The 18,582-nt window shown below is 39.1% G+C and overlaps 1 protein-coding gene across 1 annotated transcript; it reads right to left on the bottom strand.

Moving 5' to 3' along the window:
* Positions 1-7,978: 7,978 nt before the first annotated feature.
* LOC145823880 (uncharacterized) lies at positions 7,979-13,650 on the bottom strand. The gene is made up of 4 exons (XM_082923429.1): positions 13,422-13,650; positions 12,151-13,313; positions 11,770-12,109; positions 7,979-11,658 (listed from the first exon to the last, which is right to left on the bottom strand). The coding sequence occupies exons 1-4, from the start codon at positions 13,648-13,650 to the stop codon at positions 7,979-7,981; spliced, it is 5,412 nt and encodes a 1,803-aa protein (XP_082779555.1).
* Positions 13,651-18,582: the final 4,932 nt, after the last annotated feature.

Below are 18,582 nucleotides of genomic sequence, written 5' to 3'. Positions count from 1 at the left end.
GCAGCGGGGCTATTGTTTTTTCACTACAACTCTCAAGACCGTGGCTTATGGTTACTGACCGTACTAGCTTCATGTGATTCTGTTGGGATTTCTCGTGGGGTAGATTTTTTCCTCCGTTACGGCTTTGGTTAAGTGTCTTGGATGTCACGGCTGTGAGGAGTGGGATGCTTATTGGATTCCATGTGTTTATCTACAGTAGAGACTGGGGGCTCGTGGGGTTGGTGGTATCCTTCGTTTCTGGCGTGAGGGTTGTAGCTCTGTGAGTGCCTGTCATGTTTTACCAGTTTTGGGGTGCTTCTTTGTATCTTTGCCTATATATTCACCCTAAGTTTCCTTCTATTATCTCTGATGGTAGGGGTTACTTGGGGACAAAAAGGATATATGGGCAAAGTTGGGTTGTTTGTTACTTTGTTGTTCTTGTATATCCCCCTCCTTCTTAGAGGGGTGTAGTGGTAATTTCTGTTGGGTTTGTAATTGTTTTTTTATTTTATTATTTGTTGTTGGGCGTACCTGGGGTATGCCCCTTGTAAACTTGTAAATTTCATTGTCTTTATTTTATGACTTACTTACCCAAAAAAAAAAAAAAAAAAAGTTCCATTGCACCAAATACCAATTGTCACCTGCAGAAACTTTCACATTTTTCATAGAAAGGAGTCTACCCCTAACCATTTGGATGATAGAGTTAGTGACAACCTCTTCAGGTTTGAAAACCTTTCTAAAGATTCTACTATTTCTCTCCATCCAAATGTGGTAGATAGTGCAGAGAAAAGAGAGTTTCAAAATCACAGTTTTCAGAGAATTGCCATTGACGGATTTAGTAGCAAACTCAACAATTTCCAACCAGGGCAAAGAAGGCCAATGGGAATTACATTTAGCTTGGATAGCAGCCCAAATCCTAGAGGAGTATATACACCCAAAAAACAGATGGGAGTGGTTCTCCTCAGGAGCACGACATAAAGGGCAGCTAGGACTAGTTAGAAGACCAAAGATTTGGAGCCTATCCCCAGTGTTAAGTCTCTCATGGATAGCTAGCCACACAATGAAACTAACCCTAGGGATAACAGGAGGACCCCAAATGAGATTAGACCAAGTAACCTTTGGGCCCTTGTCCCTCCAACATTTCCAAGCAGAGTGAATAGAAATATTTATGTTTCTTTTCTACAACTTGCTCCTCTAGCTCTCAAGCAAAATGTTTCTCTCTTTCTCTGTCGTTCTCCATCCTTCTCTGTTTTGTTCTACGAACTGGTTAGCTTATGTGGCCAAGTTTAACTCAAACAAACCTTGTTTGGTCCTCTAAGAAAGATAATTTTCTGAGTAATTTTAGCTTAACCATAATAAGAGTTTAACTTATGCACCTCTTTTAAGGTTTTCAAAATCGCCTAAGTGTTCAATTCTCAACTCCAAAAGGATGAATTTCAATTCCCTTTGTTTTTCTTCATCCTCTTTCATTTCTCTAACTTTCTCTTCCACCTCTCAAGAAGAACTGTAATACCCCTGTTCCGTAATATGCTAATTGGTCCTTAAATTGAGTGTGATTATGTGTTTACCATGATTTTATGTGCCATTATGTGAATATAGGTGATTTTGAAAGTTTTATCTGTTCACCGTAGGAATATCTGTGTGAATAATCAGCTTTGGAAATTAAATTGGAGGCCTTATCGGCCACAGAACCCGAAATTGATTTCGCCATTGTGATTGGCATAATTTTTGGAGCCTACGGTGAAATTTAATTGAAAATTGATTCTGGTCAATTTAAACTGATTAAAATAATAAATTAAGTACCCCATTATTTTATATTAAAATATTTGTTAGTGGGGCTTGTTGTATATTTGTATTGCACTCTCCTTTAGCTCTCTTAAAAAACTCAAAATCTGAGTTAGACAATTGAGAGTGAGAGAGAGGCCGGCCATGGAGAGAAAAAGGGAGAGATTTGTGTAAGTTGGGCTCAAGACTTGGGAATTTGAAGATCTAGCTCAAGATTTGGCTAGAGCTTGAGTGTTGAAGCTCTTAGGTAAGTGAATTCATGGACTCTTACTTGTAATTTGTAAGTTCAAGGGTTGTTTGTGATCAAGAACATGTAATGAGTTGATTTTTGTTGAGTTTGAAGTCTTCGAACTCATGCATGTAAGAAATTACTTTGAATTTGCATGTTTGAGCTTGAAACACATGATTCATGTAGAGTTTTGGTTAAAGCTCATGTTGTAATCACCATTTGTACCATCTAAGTTGAGAATGATGAGCATCTCCCACATGCATGTACAAATCGTGGGAGTATAAGTCTTGAATGTTTGAATTTGAGCATGTTGATGATGGGTTTGAGATATTTTGGGACATGCATGTAGATAATTCATGTAATTGAGCTTTCCTAATGTTGTAATCTTGCATTGGTAGCATGTTAGCATGTGTAAATGTGTAATTTGAACCATTGCATGCAAGAAATGTAGATGGAAAACCGATTTGGAGCTCAAGAACACGATCTGGGAAACCCAGATTTTTGAGGTCCGCTCGAGCGGGGTAATGGCCGCTCGAGCGGGAAAATCGTGCTCCCAGCATTTTTGCAGAGTTGGATGTCCGCTCGAGCGGGACACTCCACGCTCGAGCGTGGATTTTTGTAGACAGGCCTTCAGCTCGAGCGCTCTATTCCACGCTCGAGCGCATCTTTCGTGCAACCAGTACTTCTGCAGGCCTTAAAGGTCCGCTCGAGCGGAGAAGTTTACACTCGAGCGGGGACCCTGTTTCCTGGAATTTTGTTCATGCATTCTGTGATTCGTTTTCCGTTCCCTTTCACTTGTAAGCACTCTTAGGCATATGTTAAGCATTGTGAATGAGTTAATGAGATAAGAACAAAGCCTAAAGAGGAATATGTGAATTAAAGAACGGATTGAACTGTTAGTGACCCTTTTGTATTCATGAAATGTGTAGGGTCAAGCTCCAGGGCGCATCCACAAGCCGATCACTGTGAGTAATATCAATATTTGAAAACTTGTCAATGTCCAATTGTTATTCCCCTATAAATATTATGAGTTGTTAATTGGGATTGTGGACAAAAGTTTGACATGAATGAATGGGCCAAAGGCCATTTTGACGTGAATGAATGGGCCAAAGGCCGTTTGACATGAATGAATGGGCCAAAGGCCGTTTGACATGAATGAATGGGCCAAAGGCCGTTTTGACGTGAATGAATGGGCCAAAGGCCGTTTGACTTGAATGAATGGGCCAATGGCCGTTTTGACATGAATGAATGGGCCAAAGGCCGTTTGACATGAATGAATGGGCCAAAGGCCGTTTTGACATGAATGAATGGGCCAAAGGCCGTTTTGACATGAATGAATGGGCCGAAGGCCGTTTTGCCATGAATGGAAACCCGGATGGGCCAAAGGCCAGAATGTTTGGAACTACAGTTACTTGACTTGCATTTCGTATAGTTATATATATTTGGTTGTTAAACAGAAGTATGAATTGGGCCCAAGGCCGTTTGGAGCATGTTGTTCTACATATTGTTATGTAACTGTTGTATTCGATATTATTCACTGGGCTATCGCTCACGCTCATTCATGTATTTGTAGGTGAGCCAAGGGAAGTCCAAACCCAGCCCCAGTGAAGTCTGCTAGAAACAACAGGAGTTTTGGGAGAGTCAGCCTTGTGCCTCGCGCATGAGACCATCCTTGCCCTTTTACTATGTACCTTTGTTTTGTCTTGTTGGCAAGGACCTAGTGCATGTCTGTACATAGTCTGTTATAGGTTGACTCGTTTTGGACGATCCTGTCTGTAATGAATTTTGTGAAACCGTACTTTTGATGTGAGTTATTAACGTATCTGAGTATGGTTTGTTTGATGTGCATATAAGCACGGCTCTATGGACAAAGTTTTTAATTTTGCTTCCGTTTGGCCCCCATTAACTCTGTTAAAATACGTTTCCGACAGTTTGAGGCCGTAGGTAATCTCATGATTACTGGCCGGTTACGTCCTTAACCCACGGGGGCGGGTTCGGGTCGTGACAAGAACCTTTCCCTCTAACTTAACCATACTTGTTCTTAAGTGGCCAAGTTTAATTCAACACCTTATTTAAGGTGTTCTAATTCACCTAATCATTCAATTCACAAGTCCAAAAGGATGAATTTGAATTCCTTAAGATTTTATTCCTATTTCTGTTTCTTTTCTACAACTTTCTCCTCTAGCTCTCAAGCAAAATGTTTCTCTCTTTCTCTGCCGTTCTCCATCCTTCTCTGTTTTGTTCTACGAACTGGTTAGCTTAAGTGGCCAAGTTTAACTCAAACAAACCTTGCTTGGTCCTCTAAGAAAGATAATTTTCTGAGTAATTTTAGCTTAACCATAATAAGAGTTTAACTTATGCACCTCATTTAAGGTTTTCAAAATCGCTTAAGTGTTCAATTCTCAACTCCAAAAGGATGAATTTCAATTCCCTTTGTTTTTCTTCATCTTTCTCTTTCATTTCTCTAACTTTCTCTTCCACCTCTCAAGAAGAACCTTTCTCTCTAACTTAACCATACTTGTTCTTAAGTGGCCAAGTTTAATTCAACACCTTATTTAGGGTGTTCTAAATCACCTAATCGTTCAATTCACAAGTCCAAAAGGATGAATTTCAATTCCTTAAGATTTTATTCCTATTTCTGTTTCTTTTCTACAACTTTCTCCCTAGCTTTCAAGCAAAATGTTTCTCTCTTTCTCTGCCGTTCTCCATCCTTCTCTGTTTTGTTCTACGAACTGGTTAGTTTAAGTGGCCAAGTTTAACTCAAACAACCTTGCTTGGTCCTCTAAGAAAGATAATTTTCTGAGTAATTTTAGCTTAACCATAATAAGAGTTTAACTTATGCACCTCATTTAAGGTTTTCAAAATCGCCTAAGTGTTCAATTCTCAACTCCAAAAGGATGAATTTCAATTCCCTTTGTTTTTCTTCATCTTTCTCTTTCATTTCTCTAACTTTCTCTTCCACCTCTCAAGAAGAACCTTTCTCTCTAACTTAACCATACTTGTTCTTAAGTGGCCAAGTTTAATTCAACACCTTATTTAGGGTGTTCTAAATCACCTAATCGTTCAATTCACAAGTCCAAAAGGATGAATTTCAATTCCTTAAGATTTTATTCCTATTTCTGTTTCTTTTCTACAACTTTCTCCCTAGCTTTCAAGCAAAATGTTTCTCTCTTTCTCTGCCGTTCTCCATCCTTCTCTGTTTTGTTCTACGAACTGGTTAGCTTAAGTGGCCAAGTTTAACTCAAACTAACCTTGCTTAGCCACTAAGAAAGGGAATTGTCAGAACAACTGTAGCTTAATGATATTAATTTGACTTAAGCATCTCATTTAAGGTTTTCTAAATCGCCTAAGTGATCAATTCACAAGTCCAAAAGGATGAATTTGAATTCCTTAAGATTTTATTCCTATTTCTGTTTCTTTTCTACAACTTTCTCCTCTAGCTCTCAAGCAAAATGTTTCATTCAATCTTTCACTGCCGTTCTCCATCCTTCTCTGTTTTGTTCTACGAACTGGTAAGCTTAAGTGGCCAAGTTTAACTCAAACTAACCTTGCTTAGCCACTAAGAAAGGGAATTGTCCGAGCAACTGTAGCCTAACGATATTAATTTGACTTAAGCATCTCATTTAAGGTTTTCTAAATCACCTCAGTGTTCAATTCACAAGTCCAAAAGGATGAATTTGAATTCTTTAAGATTTTATTGCTATTTCTTTTTCTTTTCTAGAACTTTCTCCTCTAGCTCTCAAGCAAAATGTTTCTCTCTTTCTCTGCCGTTCTCCATCCTTCTCTGTTTTGTTCTACGGACTGGTTAGTTTAAGTGGTCAAGTTTAACTCAAACTAACCCTGCTTAGCCACTAAGAAAGGGAATTGTCAGAGCAACTGTAGCTTAACGATATTAATTTGACTTAAGCATCTCATTTAAGGTTTTCTAAATCACCAAGTGTTCAATTCTCAAGTCCAAAATGATGAATTTGAATTTCCTTCGATTTTCTTCGTAGTTCTCTTTCTTTTCTTTTTTTTTTTGGGGGGGGTGGGTAAGTCATAAATTAAAGACAAAAAATTACACATTTACAAGGGGCATACCCCAGGTAAGACAACATGATCTTGTGCCCCAAAGAAGGGGTAACTAAAACAGAAAATAAAAACTCAAAATTGCCCATATATCATTTTTGTACCCAAACAAACCCTATCATGAAAGATAATAGAAGGAAACTTGGGGACGGTATATGGGCATAACAGCAACAAAAAAAAAAAACTAATTAAAACACTGTCCGCGAATGAACAAAATCTACCACTAAAAAACTATGCCAAAAAACAAATGGGCCCCTCAATAACAACCCACTATTTTCACCAGAAATAGACCCAAAACATTGTGGCCCATTAAAACCGTGGGCCCAACACCAAAGTATACATACAGCCACAATGCCAGAGGTAGCAGACGCGGAGCCCACCTGGCATCAGCCCAATCCCTAAGTCATACAGCAAATAGACATACTTCTCTTTCTTTTCTCTAACTTTCTCTTCTGGTTCTCAGAAAGAATGTTTCTCTCGAACTTTCTCCGTCGTTCTCCATCATTTTCTATTTTGTTCTACTAACTAAGTAGCATAGGCAACCGATTGCTTCATTAGCTTAAGTGGCCAAGTTTGTCTCAAAACCAACCTTGCTTAGCCTCTAAGAAAGAGAATTTCTCGAGCAATTGTACCTTAACGATATTTATATAACTTAAGCATCTCATTTAAGGTTTTCTAAATCACCTAAGTGTTCAACTCGCAAGCCCAAAAGGGTGAAGTTGCATTCCCTTTGATTTTCTTCCTAATTCTCTTTCTTTTCTCTAACTTAGTCTTCTAGCTCTCAAAAAGAATGTTTCTCTCTAACTTTCTCCATCGTTCTCCATCATTTTCTATTTTGTTCTACTAACTAATTAGCATAGCCCCCCAATTGTTTCATTAGCTTAATTGGCCAAGTTTAACTCAAACTTTTTTTTTTTTTTGGGTGAATAAGACATAAATAAAACACAAAGAATATACAAGATTACAAGGGGAATACCCCAAGGCCCTAAATCAGCTATACAGCAAAACAAACACCATAAGCAGACTAAAACAATGTTCAGTATCCATATCTAAGAAAATAGGGAAAATGAACATTGCGAAACCAAAAGGGCATGACAGACCCACAAAACCACAAACCAGTAGCAACTAAACCGACTACATACAACCTGAGACAACCGCAATATATCATGTGCAATCCAGAAACTAAAGTAATGGCATAAAGCCGAGACATATCAACAAAAGACCTAGTACATCCCACTAGGGTAGGCTTAACAAAATATTGTGCAATGTAAGTTAAAAACAACATAATGGAAGATAGTAATATAAAAGAAGACAACTTGTAGACAACGAGGCGCATCCAGCAGCCATCGGCACTTGACAGCCACTTGTAACACAAATACAGCAGACCAAATTCCCTATTATCAACCCAGCAGGTAGCAGCGCCTATCAGGTAAGCAGCAGCATACACTAGAGCATCGGACAACATCTCCAGAAGCATCAACACCACAACAAGGCAGTCCAAAGTTTGGTGAAGATGGCAGACATTCTCTAAACATAGTAGAATTTCCTGCCAGTAACAAGAAACAACAACCCAAATCACGAAAGCCCAATAAAATCCAATGAGAAGGATAATACACACATTTTGTAAACTCTCATCACTCGGCCCACAGTATAGGACCTCACAACACTTGAAAATTGCTTCCTTATCCTGCAAATAAAGAGATAATATATATATACTGGTTAGCAAATAAAACATATGTAGGCTATTTTCACTCAACCCTCAAATATTCCATTGATGCTACCAATTGTCTAACAGATTTGAAGTTTATGACTCACATCACTCAACCCTCAATCCATAGAGCTGCACAGGACACAAACAGTTAGAAACCCCACATATAGAAGCTCACCAACTCTCAACTCTCATGTGAGAAACTCCCATCACTCAGCAGCCCTCCCAATACGAACAGTATGGGGCTTCAGAATGGAATCAGTCAAATTCCATTGCTTTAAGAACCATTCATCACCTGCAGATCTAGGTAAATTGTTTAATGACATTAGCCTGCCTCTAATCATTTGAACAATTGACTTGATAACAACTTCTTCAGGTTTCATTTCCTTATTAAAAATTCTGTTATTTCTTTCAATCCATACTTGATAAACAGTACACAGCAGAGCCAGTCTAGTAGTTATGGCTCTCAGAGATTTACCCAGACTCTCCCTAATAGCAACATGAACAATATCAGGCCAAAAAATGTCAGGCCACTTTACATTACACTTAACTTTAATAGCATCCCAAACCTTAAGAGAGAAAATGCAATTAAAGAAAAGATGAGAGTGGTTTTCAGTGTGATGTTTGCAAAAGGAGCATTTGAAATTATCACTCAGACCAAAAGATTCTAACCTATCCCCAGTGTTAAGCCTACCATGTAAGGCAATCCAGACAATGAAGCTAACTCTAGGGATATTGAATGGACCCCACAGCAGTTTATACCAAGCCACCTTATCATGTTTATCTCTCCAGTGGTTCCAAGCAGATTTGATGGAGAATATACCATCTTGAGTAAGAGTCCAAATAGGAGTATCATTACTCGAAGATCTGGGTTTAAAAGAAGGGGGGGTCAGCGATATAAGGTCTCTAATCTCCCAAGAGTTGGGAAAAGGCCAGTTCCAGGAATCCCCATTAACAATATTGCTCACTTTAGCCTCCCCAGAGAGCCCAGAATCATAGATAATCCTATACCCAAATTTGTCCCAAATAGAGCCCACCGGATGCCAATTATCATGCCACAAAAAGGTAGCATTACCGTTCCCAATTTTGTGAACGATGAGAGGAAATATAGACTTTCTAAGAGAAAGAATCTTCCTCCAGACCCAAGAAGGGTCACTAGGAACAGGGACTTTCCAAAAACTTTTTCCTTTGAGTAAGTAAGATTTAACCCATTGGCACCACATCGACTTCTCACCCCCCGAGAAAAGGAACCAAATATGTTTGGCAATAGCAGCTCTATTCCAAACCTCCAGAGATTTAAAACCCAGACCACCTTCAGACTTGGGAGCACAAACCTTATCCCAAGCAATTTTCGCACTATGCTTTTTCAGATCAACCCCAGACCAAAGAAAGGCTCTAAGTAAATTTTCAATTTCTCTAACAACCTTCTTAGGGAGGATGAACAACGAGGACCAATAAACTTGCATGGAGAATAGGATGGTTTGAATAAGCTGAGCTCTACCAGCATAAGAGAGGGCCTTATTGGTCCAACTCTTGATACGGTTAGTGATCCTATCAATAAGCTGCTGGCAATCTAATGCTCTCAACTTAGTGGTGATTAAGGGAACACCCAAGTACTTGACAGGGAGGGTACCTTCCTTGAAATTTGCAATCTTAAGAATTTCCTCCCTAAGACTAGAGTCACACTCGCAGAAAAATATATTACTCTTGGCAGCACTAGGAGTAAGACCCGAAAGACTCTTGAACTCCTCAAGCCCATGCATAATCATTTGCACAGTAGATGCATCCCCTTTGCTGAATATCATTAAATCATCAGCAAAGCACAAATTAACAATCTTAGTCTTCTCACATCTCCAATGGAATTTAAAAAGATGATGCTTGGATTTCTCAGCAAGGATTCTAGCCAGGATTTCCATAGCCAAGACAAACAAATAAGGAGACATTGGATCTCCCTGCCTAAGGCCTCTTGCGCCCTTGAAATAGCCATGAAGGCTACCATTGATACAAATGGAAAACGACGGACTAGTGATACAAGCCTTAATCCAAGAAATCATAGAGAGTGGAAAGGCCATAGCCTTCAGGACATCAATAATAAACTCCCATCTGACAGTATCATAGGCTTTCATAATATCAACTTTCATAGCACATTTAGGAGTAACGGACTGACGATGATAACCTCTCATGAGCTCTTGGGACAAAAAAATATTATCAGAGATCCTCCTACCTTGCACAAAAGCAGATTGAACAGGGTCAATCAAATCAGGGAGGACAGCCTTAATTCTGTTAGCAATAATCTTGGCGATGCACTTATAGACTGTGTTGCAACAAGAAATAGGCCTAAAGTCACCCACTCTCAAAGGATTAGGAACCTTAGGAATGAGAGCAATAATAGTGCTGTTAACCTCAGAGAGAAGTTTACCAGACTGGAAAAAAGTTCTAATTGCTTGAGTGACTTCCTTCCCAACAATGTCCCACGAGGCCTTAAAAAAACTACCCGTAAAACCATCCGGGCCAGGGGCTTTATTAGCCTTAAGGGACCAAACAACATCCTTGATCTCTTTATCGGAGACAGGACTACCAAGCTTTATAGATTGTTCCACAGAGACTTTAGTCTGGACCAGAGAATTAATCCTTTCAAAACCATTGTACTGGTCCCTGAGCGGGGTACCAAACAGGTTTGTGAAAAAACTAATGAAGGATTGATGAATGTCTTCAGGCTTAGATGATTTGCTACCATCCTCCAACTCAATGCTAAGGATTTTACTTATGTTGATATTGCTCTTAACAGATCTAAAAAAGAATTTGGTGTTCCTATCCCCCAGACCCAACCAATCAACCCTGGACTTTTGATGAGCAAGACTCTCCTCCACATCACATAAATCCACATAATGCCTGTAGTTAGTTCTCTCAAGATTCTGCAAAATCAGATTGCTCAGATCCTTGTCCAATTTATATTGAACAGATTCAAGGTCTGACTTAGCAACAAGGACTCTAGTAGATATGTCACTAAAATCTTTCTTGTTAAGGTCTCTCAACCCAGGTTTCAAATTTCTAAGCTTTTGACAGACTCTGAACATGGGAACACCCTGAATGTACTGACTCCACTCATTAGAAACCAGAGAAGGAAAGTCCTTATGCTTGGACCAGAAATTAAAGAACTTAAAGGGTTTCTTATAAGAGGTGATAGCATCAGAAACAGTCACAACAGCAGGAGAGTGGTCAGAGATTGTAGTAGGTAGAAAAATAGCAGTAGAGTTGGGAAATTTATCCAGCCAAGACTCATTAACCAAAACTCTATCAATTTTAGTGGCAATATACTCCCCACAGTCCCTCTTGTTAGCCCAAGTAAATTGGCATCCAGAGTAGGACAAATCTTCAAGCTCAGAAGCAATAATATAAGAATTAAATTCCTCTTTCGAAGAGTTCCAAATCTGAGAGCCTCCAAATTTCTCATGACTGTATCTAGTAGCATTAAAATCCCCTAAAAAGGCAATGGGACAGTTGGGCTGAGAATGGGATAAACGAACCGTGGTTTCACAAAAGACCCTTCTCACAGAGTAGTTATTATCAGCATACACAAAACAGGCAAGGAAAATAGAGGCCTGAGTGAGATCAGTAATCTTACAAGAAATATGTTGGTCAGAGGTAGATAGCTGGTTGACCATACAAAAATTGGAGTCCCAAGAAACACAAATTCTACCAGTTTGATTAGGTTGTGAGTTTGACAAAAAGGACCAATTCTTTAAACAAGAAGAGAAAATTTTCTTTTCATTTACAGCTCTTATTTTGGTCTCCAAAATACCCATGACTTTAATGTCTTCTTTAACCACAAAATTTTTTAACTCTCGATGTTTAGAAGGGTCATTCAACCCTCCAATATTCCACGCAGCTATTTTAAAAGTCATAGAGAACAAAAGACAAAACAAAACCCACAACTAAGAAACTGAGAATTACCTCTTCTTTTTCCTCTGGCTACTGCTGCTCTTGCCAGAGGATTTACCTTTTGCTGGATGATTGGGCACAGGACTAGCCTTAGGACTACCAGGAATTGAATTCTTGAACTTCTGAACTTCCTCCAGCAATGCTGGGTCTTGAGGGATGATAAGGCTTATAACATCTGCCAAATTGCTCTTCATCGTTTGCAGGCCCTCAAAGTAGGGAACATCTTCCCCGGTGACAGCAGAAGAACCAGCAAGATTCTGAGAAGCAGCAGGCCTGTTGTCCTCTGCTACTGAGTCAGAAATTTTTCCTTGATCTGTAAAAGGCACTTCCCTATTCAACAGTAACTCCTCATCTGTAGCTTCAATTTGGTCAGGTAGGGAAACCTCCCCTGGCTCTTCCTGTTCAATTGTTCCATGAGTTCCCTGGGAACAGGGATTGCCTCATCTCCGGCTATAGCTCCAACTTGCTTCTTCCCTTTAGCCATAATAGTGGTCCAGCCAGGTTCAGTAGGATTCTCTTCTGTTTCTTTCTGGAGAGATACCAGTTTAGCCACTTGAGTAGTAACACATCTAGTTGTGTCATGGCCGAAAGCAACACAATGCTCACATTTAGCAGGCAGACCTTGGTATTCAACATTCACAACAATTGTTTCACCATCACAATTTACAGGGAAAGAAGGAGGTTGTTTGGAAGAAGCATCAACTTCCACACACACTCTGGCAAAAGCAACCCTACCCCCACTAGCCGTGAGTTGATCCGTGAACAATGGGTTACCAACAGCACTAGCAATCCTACCTAGGCCATCATCATCCCAATATTCTAAAGGAATGTTATAGAACCTAACCCAGACTGGTACTTTAGTCACCTTATCCTTCGATAATTTCATCATCCGTTTCCATTTTTTTAGAATAATATTGAAGCCCCCAATGTACCAAGGACCTCCCTCCAGAACTTCAAAGCAACACTCAGGGTTATCAAAAATAAAGAAAATAAAACCCTCACCATTAGCTAAAACTTCTTTAAGACCCTTATTCTTCCACATGCTAAATGCACTATTCTTCATGTAGTTGAAGTTAACCCCTTTCCCTAAGAAGTAACCCACCAAACAGGAATCCCACTTTTGAAGGGGATTAGGTCTAGGGGGCAAATCAACACTGATAAAGTCATCTTTAACAGTAGGAGGGAAGTACCTGAGAGAGACTTGCGATCTTGTAGACGAATTTGTGATTTCAGCCCACGATTTCCCCGAATGATTTCCAGATCCCCTACCTCCACCACGACCTCTATTGCCTCTACCTCCTCGAGTATTAGTACCTCCGCGATCTAGATTATCACCGAATGAGATATCCTCCCTTTGTTCTTCCTGACCCAGAAAGGCTTGTAGATTTTTCCTCACAGTGTCAGACGGCTGGCTTGACTCAACCTCCATACCCTTACGAGATTTCCCATCACCTCTATTCCTTGCTATGTCTAGGCTATCGGGAAGCCTATGGAACACAGAATGCTCATTCTCACTGCGATCTGACCAACGAGGAGTACCTGGAGTCGAAGGGGCTCCGATGGCCAGGTTAGGGTTTGACGATTTAAGCCTTTCAACCCGATCTACAATAGTCCGGGTATCAAAGGTCAAATGGGGGTTACGAAGTCACGTTCTCCTTTGCGATTTACCATTTGATCCACCAGATGCAGGCTATCTCCGGAGTCTTCTACCATCTTTGATTTCTGAGGATCGTTCGAAATCACTACCATCCTGTCCAAGAACAGATACATGAGGATTGATCTCCGATGAATCCATAGCCTCACCACCAAGGATATCGTATTTGTTTTTAAGAAACCCTAGTTTATCACTCATAATGTTTACGCCTAAGTCTGCCTTGCAGATTGTGTCAACACTTACAGAAGGTGAATCATTAATGGGATCAGCATTAACTCCTACCATCGTATTCAATAAGGTATTGAAACCCTAGAAACAGAGTTTCTAGAGAGATGTGGGAGCTTCTCACTCTAACACATGACTGCTGGCTGATGTTTAACTCAAACTAACCTTACTTCGCCTCTAACAAAGAGAATTTTCTGAGTAATTTTAGCAGAACGATATCAGTTTAACTTAAGCACCACATTTAAGGCCTTCTAAATCACAAAAGTACTCAATTCTCAAGCCCGAATGGACGAATTTGTATTTCCTTCGATTTTCTTTCTCTTTCTCTTTCTTTGCTCTAACTTTCTCTTCTAGCTCTCAAGAGGAACGTTTCTCTCTAATTTTGTCCGTCCTTCCCTATTTTGTTCTAGGAACTAAGTAGCTTAGATTCAGCACCTTAAGTGACCAAATTAAATTCAGCATCTTATTTAAGGTTTCCTAAATCACCTAAGTGTTCAATTCTCAAGTCCAAAAGGATGAATTTGAATTCCTTTTGAATTTCTTCCTATTTCTCTTTCTTTTCTACAACTTTCTCCTCTAACTCTCCAGCAAAATGTTTCTCTCTTTCTCCGTCATTCTCCATCCCTCTCTATTTTGTTTTACGAGTTAATTAGCTTACGCCACCAATTGTTACATTAGCTTAAGTAGCCAAAGTTTAACTGAGACTAACCTTGCTTAGCCTCTAAGAAAGAGAATTTTCTGAGTAATTTTAGCTTAACCATAATAAGAGTTTAACTTATGCACCTCATTTAAGGTTTTGAAAAACGCCCAAGTGTTCAATTCTCAAGTCCAAGAGCATGAATTTGAATTCCCTTTGTTTTTCTTCGTCTTTCTCCTTCGTTTGTCTTTTTTTTTTTTTTTGGTAAGTAAGTCATAAAAATAAAGACAATGAAATTTACAAGTTTACAAGGGGCATACCCTAGGCATACCCAACAACAAATAAATAAACGAATACATAACCAACATAACCTACCACTGCACCCCCTAAGATTGGGGGAGAAACACAAGAACAACAGAAAAAACAATGTAACCCAATTTTGCCCATATATCCTTTTGTCCCCAAACCTTCGTTTGTCTAACTTCCTCTTCTAGCTCTCAAGAAGAACATTTCTCTCTAACTTAGTCTGCCCTTCTCCATCCCCCCATATTCTGTTCTAGGAAATAATTAGCTAAGGCCACCAATTGTTTCATTAGCTTAAGTGGCCAAATTGAACTTAAACTAACCTTGCTTAGCCTCTAATAAAGAGAATTTTCTCAGTAATTGATGCTTAACGATATTAGTTTAACTTAAGCACTGAATTTTCTTAGAATTTTCTCTAATTTTCTCCGTTGATCTCCGTCTTTCTCTATTTTGTTCTACTAACTAATTAGCTTATGCCACCAATTGTTTCATTAGTTTAATTGACAAAGTCTAACCCAAACTAACCTTGCTTAGCCCCTAAGAAAGAGAATTTTCTGAGTAAGTTTAGCTTAACGATATGAGTTTACGTAAGCACCTCATTTAAGGTTTTCTAAATCATCTAAGTGTTCGATTCTCAAGTCCAAAAGGCTGAATCTTAATTCTCTTTGATTTTCTTCATCTTTCTCTTTTTTTCTCTAACTTTCTCCGTCCTTCTCTATTTTGTTCTACGAACTAATTAGGTTAGGAGACCAATTGTTTCATTAGCTTAACTGGTCAAGTTTAACTCACACTTATTCACCCAAAAAAAAGTTTAACTCACACTAACCTTGCTTAGCCTCCAAGAAAGAGAATTTTCTAAGTAATTGGAGCTTAACAATATTAGTTTAACTTAAGCACCTTATTTAAGGTTTTCTAAATCACCTAAGTGTTCAATTCTAAAGTCCAAAAAGATGAATTTGAATTCCCTTTCATTTTCTACCTATTACTCTTTCTCTTTCTCAAACTTTCTCTTCTTGCTCTCAAGAAGAATGTTTCTCTCTAACTTGCTACACGTCATTCTCCATCCTCCTCTATTTTGTTCTACAAACAAATTAGCTCCGGCCACCAATTGTTTCATCAACTTAAGTGGGGAAGTTTAACCCAAACTAACCTTGCCTAGCCTCTAAGAAAGAGAACTTTCTGAGTAATTTTAGCTTAACGATATGAGTTTAACTTAAGCACCTCATTTATGGCCTTCTAAATCACATAAGTGTTCAATTCTTAAGTCCGAAAGGATGAATTTGTATTTCCTTTGATTTTCATCCTATTTCTCTTTCTTTTCTCTAACTTTCTCTTCTAGCACTCAAGAAGAACGTTTCTCTCTAACTTCCTTCGTCGTATGGGAATGATGAACACAATCGAACAGGTTCGGGACCATACAGACCAACTTAACCATGCACATCCCGTAGGTAAAAAGCATGATACCAAAAATAAAACAAGCATTCATCAAGCTTTAAAAACCAAATAATAAAATAAATAAAAAACAATACGTTCATCACATCATGGGCATTCCCAGCAGCCATAGTCAACAAAATAGCTGAGGTCCATCCCGCTGCTGTCCCATATAGCAGATGAACATGTCGAATGAAGACCATGCACAACTCACATGTGTACCATAAACCACAGTTCGGAACCCCAGAACAAAAAAAAAAAAACAAAAATGCCATGCACATCCGGCACGGATAGGCCAAAAGGAATGAAACACAGCAAACCATCTACAATGTCCAAACATAATAAATTAAAATAATGGAAAAGAAAAACAATCTTCCCACCAGAGGCGCTACATGCAGCCATAACCACGCACCAGCAAACTCTTGAACTCGAAACCTTTGTACCAGCAAACCAGCAATTACCATGGAGACGCAGCTGACCTCCCATGCAACCCATACCTTGCTTACACTCTGTAGTAAACCCTGCATTGTGTAACTCGAAGAAATTACAACCAAATGAAGGAAGAGAACCATATTTCAGGAACATAATAATAAAGCCCACAATATAGGACCTCGCATCACTCAAACCACAGTATAGGAACTCACACCACTCAATGACAGCATCCTTAGCCTGCATATAAAAAATTACTATATATGTAAACATTAGTATAAACAATTTGAGGTCTAAATTCACTCAACCCACAATAAGCTACAGAAAGTGTTTATTTCTCACAGCACTCAACTCTCAAGAGATATCCATAAAGCACAGCAACTGCAAAAATGAGCAAACCATTAGGAAACATAATTTTTCTCTCCTTCACTCAACCCTCATGTAGAGAAACTCACACCACTCAGCAGCCCTCCCATTCCTGACAGAGGAAAGGGGCTTCAAAACAATTTCAGGCAAGTTCCAATGAGATAGAAACCAGTTATCCACTGGAGATCTAGGAAAGTTATTAACAGATAGTAATCTCCCCCTAACCATGTGAATAATAGATTTGACAACAACCTCTTTAGGTTTAGAGACTTTATTGAATTTTCTGTTATTCCTCTCAAGCCAAAGATTGTAAACAGTGCACATCAAAACCAACTTAAGGACATTAGCTCTCAGAGTTTTACCCTTAGTCTCTCCTGTAGCATAAGTAATGATCCCAGGCCAATGAAGACCTGGCCAGTTAACATTGCATTTACCTTGAATAGCATGCCAAACTCTAGAAGAGAATAAGCAATCAAAAAATAGATGAGAGTGACTTTCATTGGGATCTTGACAAAAGGAACAGGTGGTGATCACACCAAAAGAAGACACTCTGTCACCAGTATTAAGCCTCTCCTGGATAGCAAGCCAGACAATAAAGCTAACCTTAGGTATCTTATGGGGGCCCCAAACAAAATCATGCCAAGCTACTTTGGCAAACTTGCCTCTCCAGTGGTTCCAAGTAGACTTGATGGTGAATTCCCCATCAGAAGTGAGGGTCCAACTAATAAGATCATTACTAGAAGGATCAGATCTACAACTCTCAGGAGTAGATGAGATCCACTCCTGAATTTCCCATGAGTTAGGGAAAGGCCAATGCCAAGAGTTACCACGAACAATTTGACTAACTTTGGTCTCCCTATTAAAGCCAGAATTATACAGAATTCTATCCCCATATCTATCCCAGAGGGGCCCAAGAGGGTGCCAATTATCATACCAAAGGAAAGTAGAGTCACCCTTACCAATCTTGTGGAGAATAAGAGGGGAGACAATATTCCTAAGAGACAATAGCTTCCTCCAAACCCAAGAAGGATCACAAGGAGTGTTGACATGCCAGAAACTTCTACCCTTGAGTAAATACGATTTAACCCATTGACACCACATAGATTGTTCACCCCCGAAAAACAAAAACCAAATGTGTTTAGCAATAGCAGCCCTATTCCAAATCTCAATGGATTTAAAACCCAAACCGTCCTCATTTTTAGGGGCACACACTTTGTCCCACGCAACTTTAGCACTATGCTTTTTGAGCTCAGTACCAGACCAAAGAAACGCCCGAAGGATACTCTCAATCCCCTTAACAACCTTCTTAGGAAGGATGAAAAGAGAAGACCAATACACTTGCATAGAAAAGAGAATGGTCTGAATGAGCTGGCCTCTACCAGCATAACCATAATAAGAGTTTAATAAGAGTAATTTTAGCTTAACCATAATAAGAGTTTAACTTATGCACCTCATTTAAGGTTTTCAAAATCGCCTAAGTGTTCAATTCTCAACTCCAAAATGATGAATTTCAATTCCCTTTGTTTTTCTTCATCTTTCTCTTTCATTTCTCTAACTTTCTCTTCCACCTCTCAAGAAAAACCTTTCTCTCTAACTTAACCATACGTGTTCTTAAGGGGCCAAGTTTAATTCAACACCTTATTTAAGGTGTTCTAAATCAACTAATCGTTCAATTCACAAGTCCAAAAGGATGAATTTGAATTCCTTAAGATTTTATTCCTATTTCTGTTTCTTTTCTACAACTATCTCCTCTAGCTCTCAAGCAAAATGTTTCTCTCTTTCTCTGCCGTTCTCTATCCTTCTTTGTTTTGTTCTACGAACTGGTT

This window comes from Camellia sinensis, chromosome 4 (genome assembly GCF_055761805.1).
Source record: "Camellia sinensis isolate YWXY chromosome 4, ASM5576180v1, whole genome shotgun sequence".
NCBI lineage: Eukaryota > Viridiplantae > Streptophyta > Magnoliopsida > Ericales > Theaceae > Camellia > Camellia sinensis.
The sequence above is the reverse complement of the archived record's forward strand: the minus strand, read 5'-3'. Positions and strand labels throughout refer to the sequence as shown.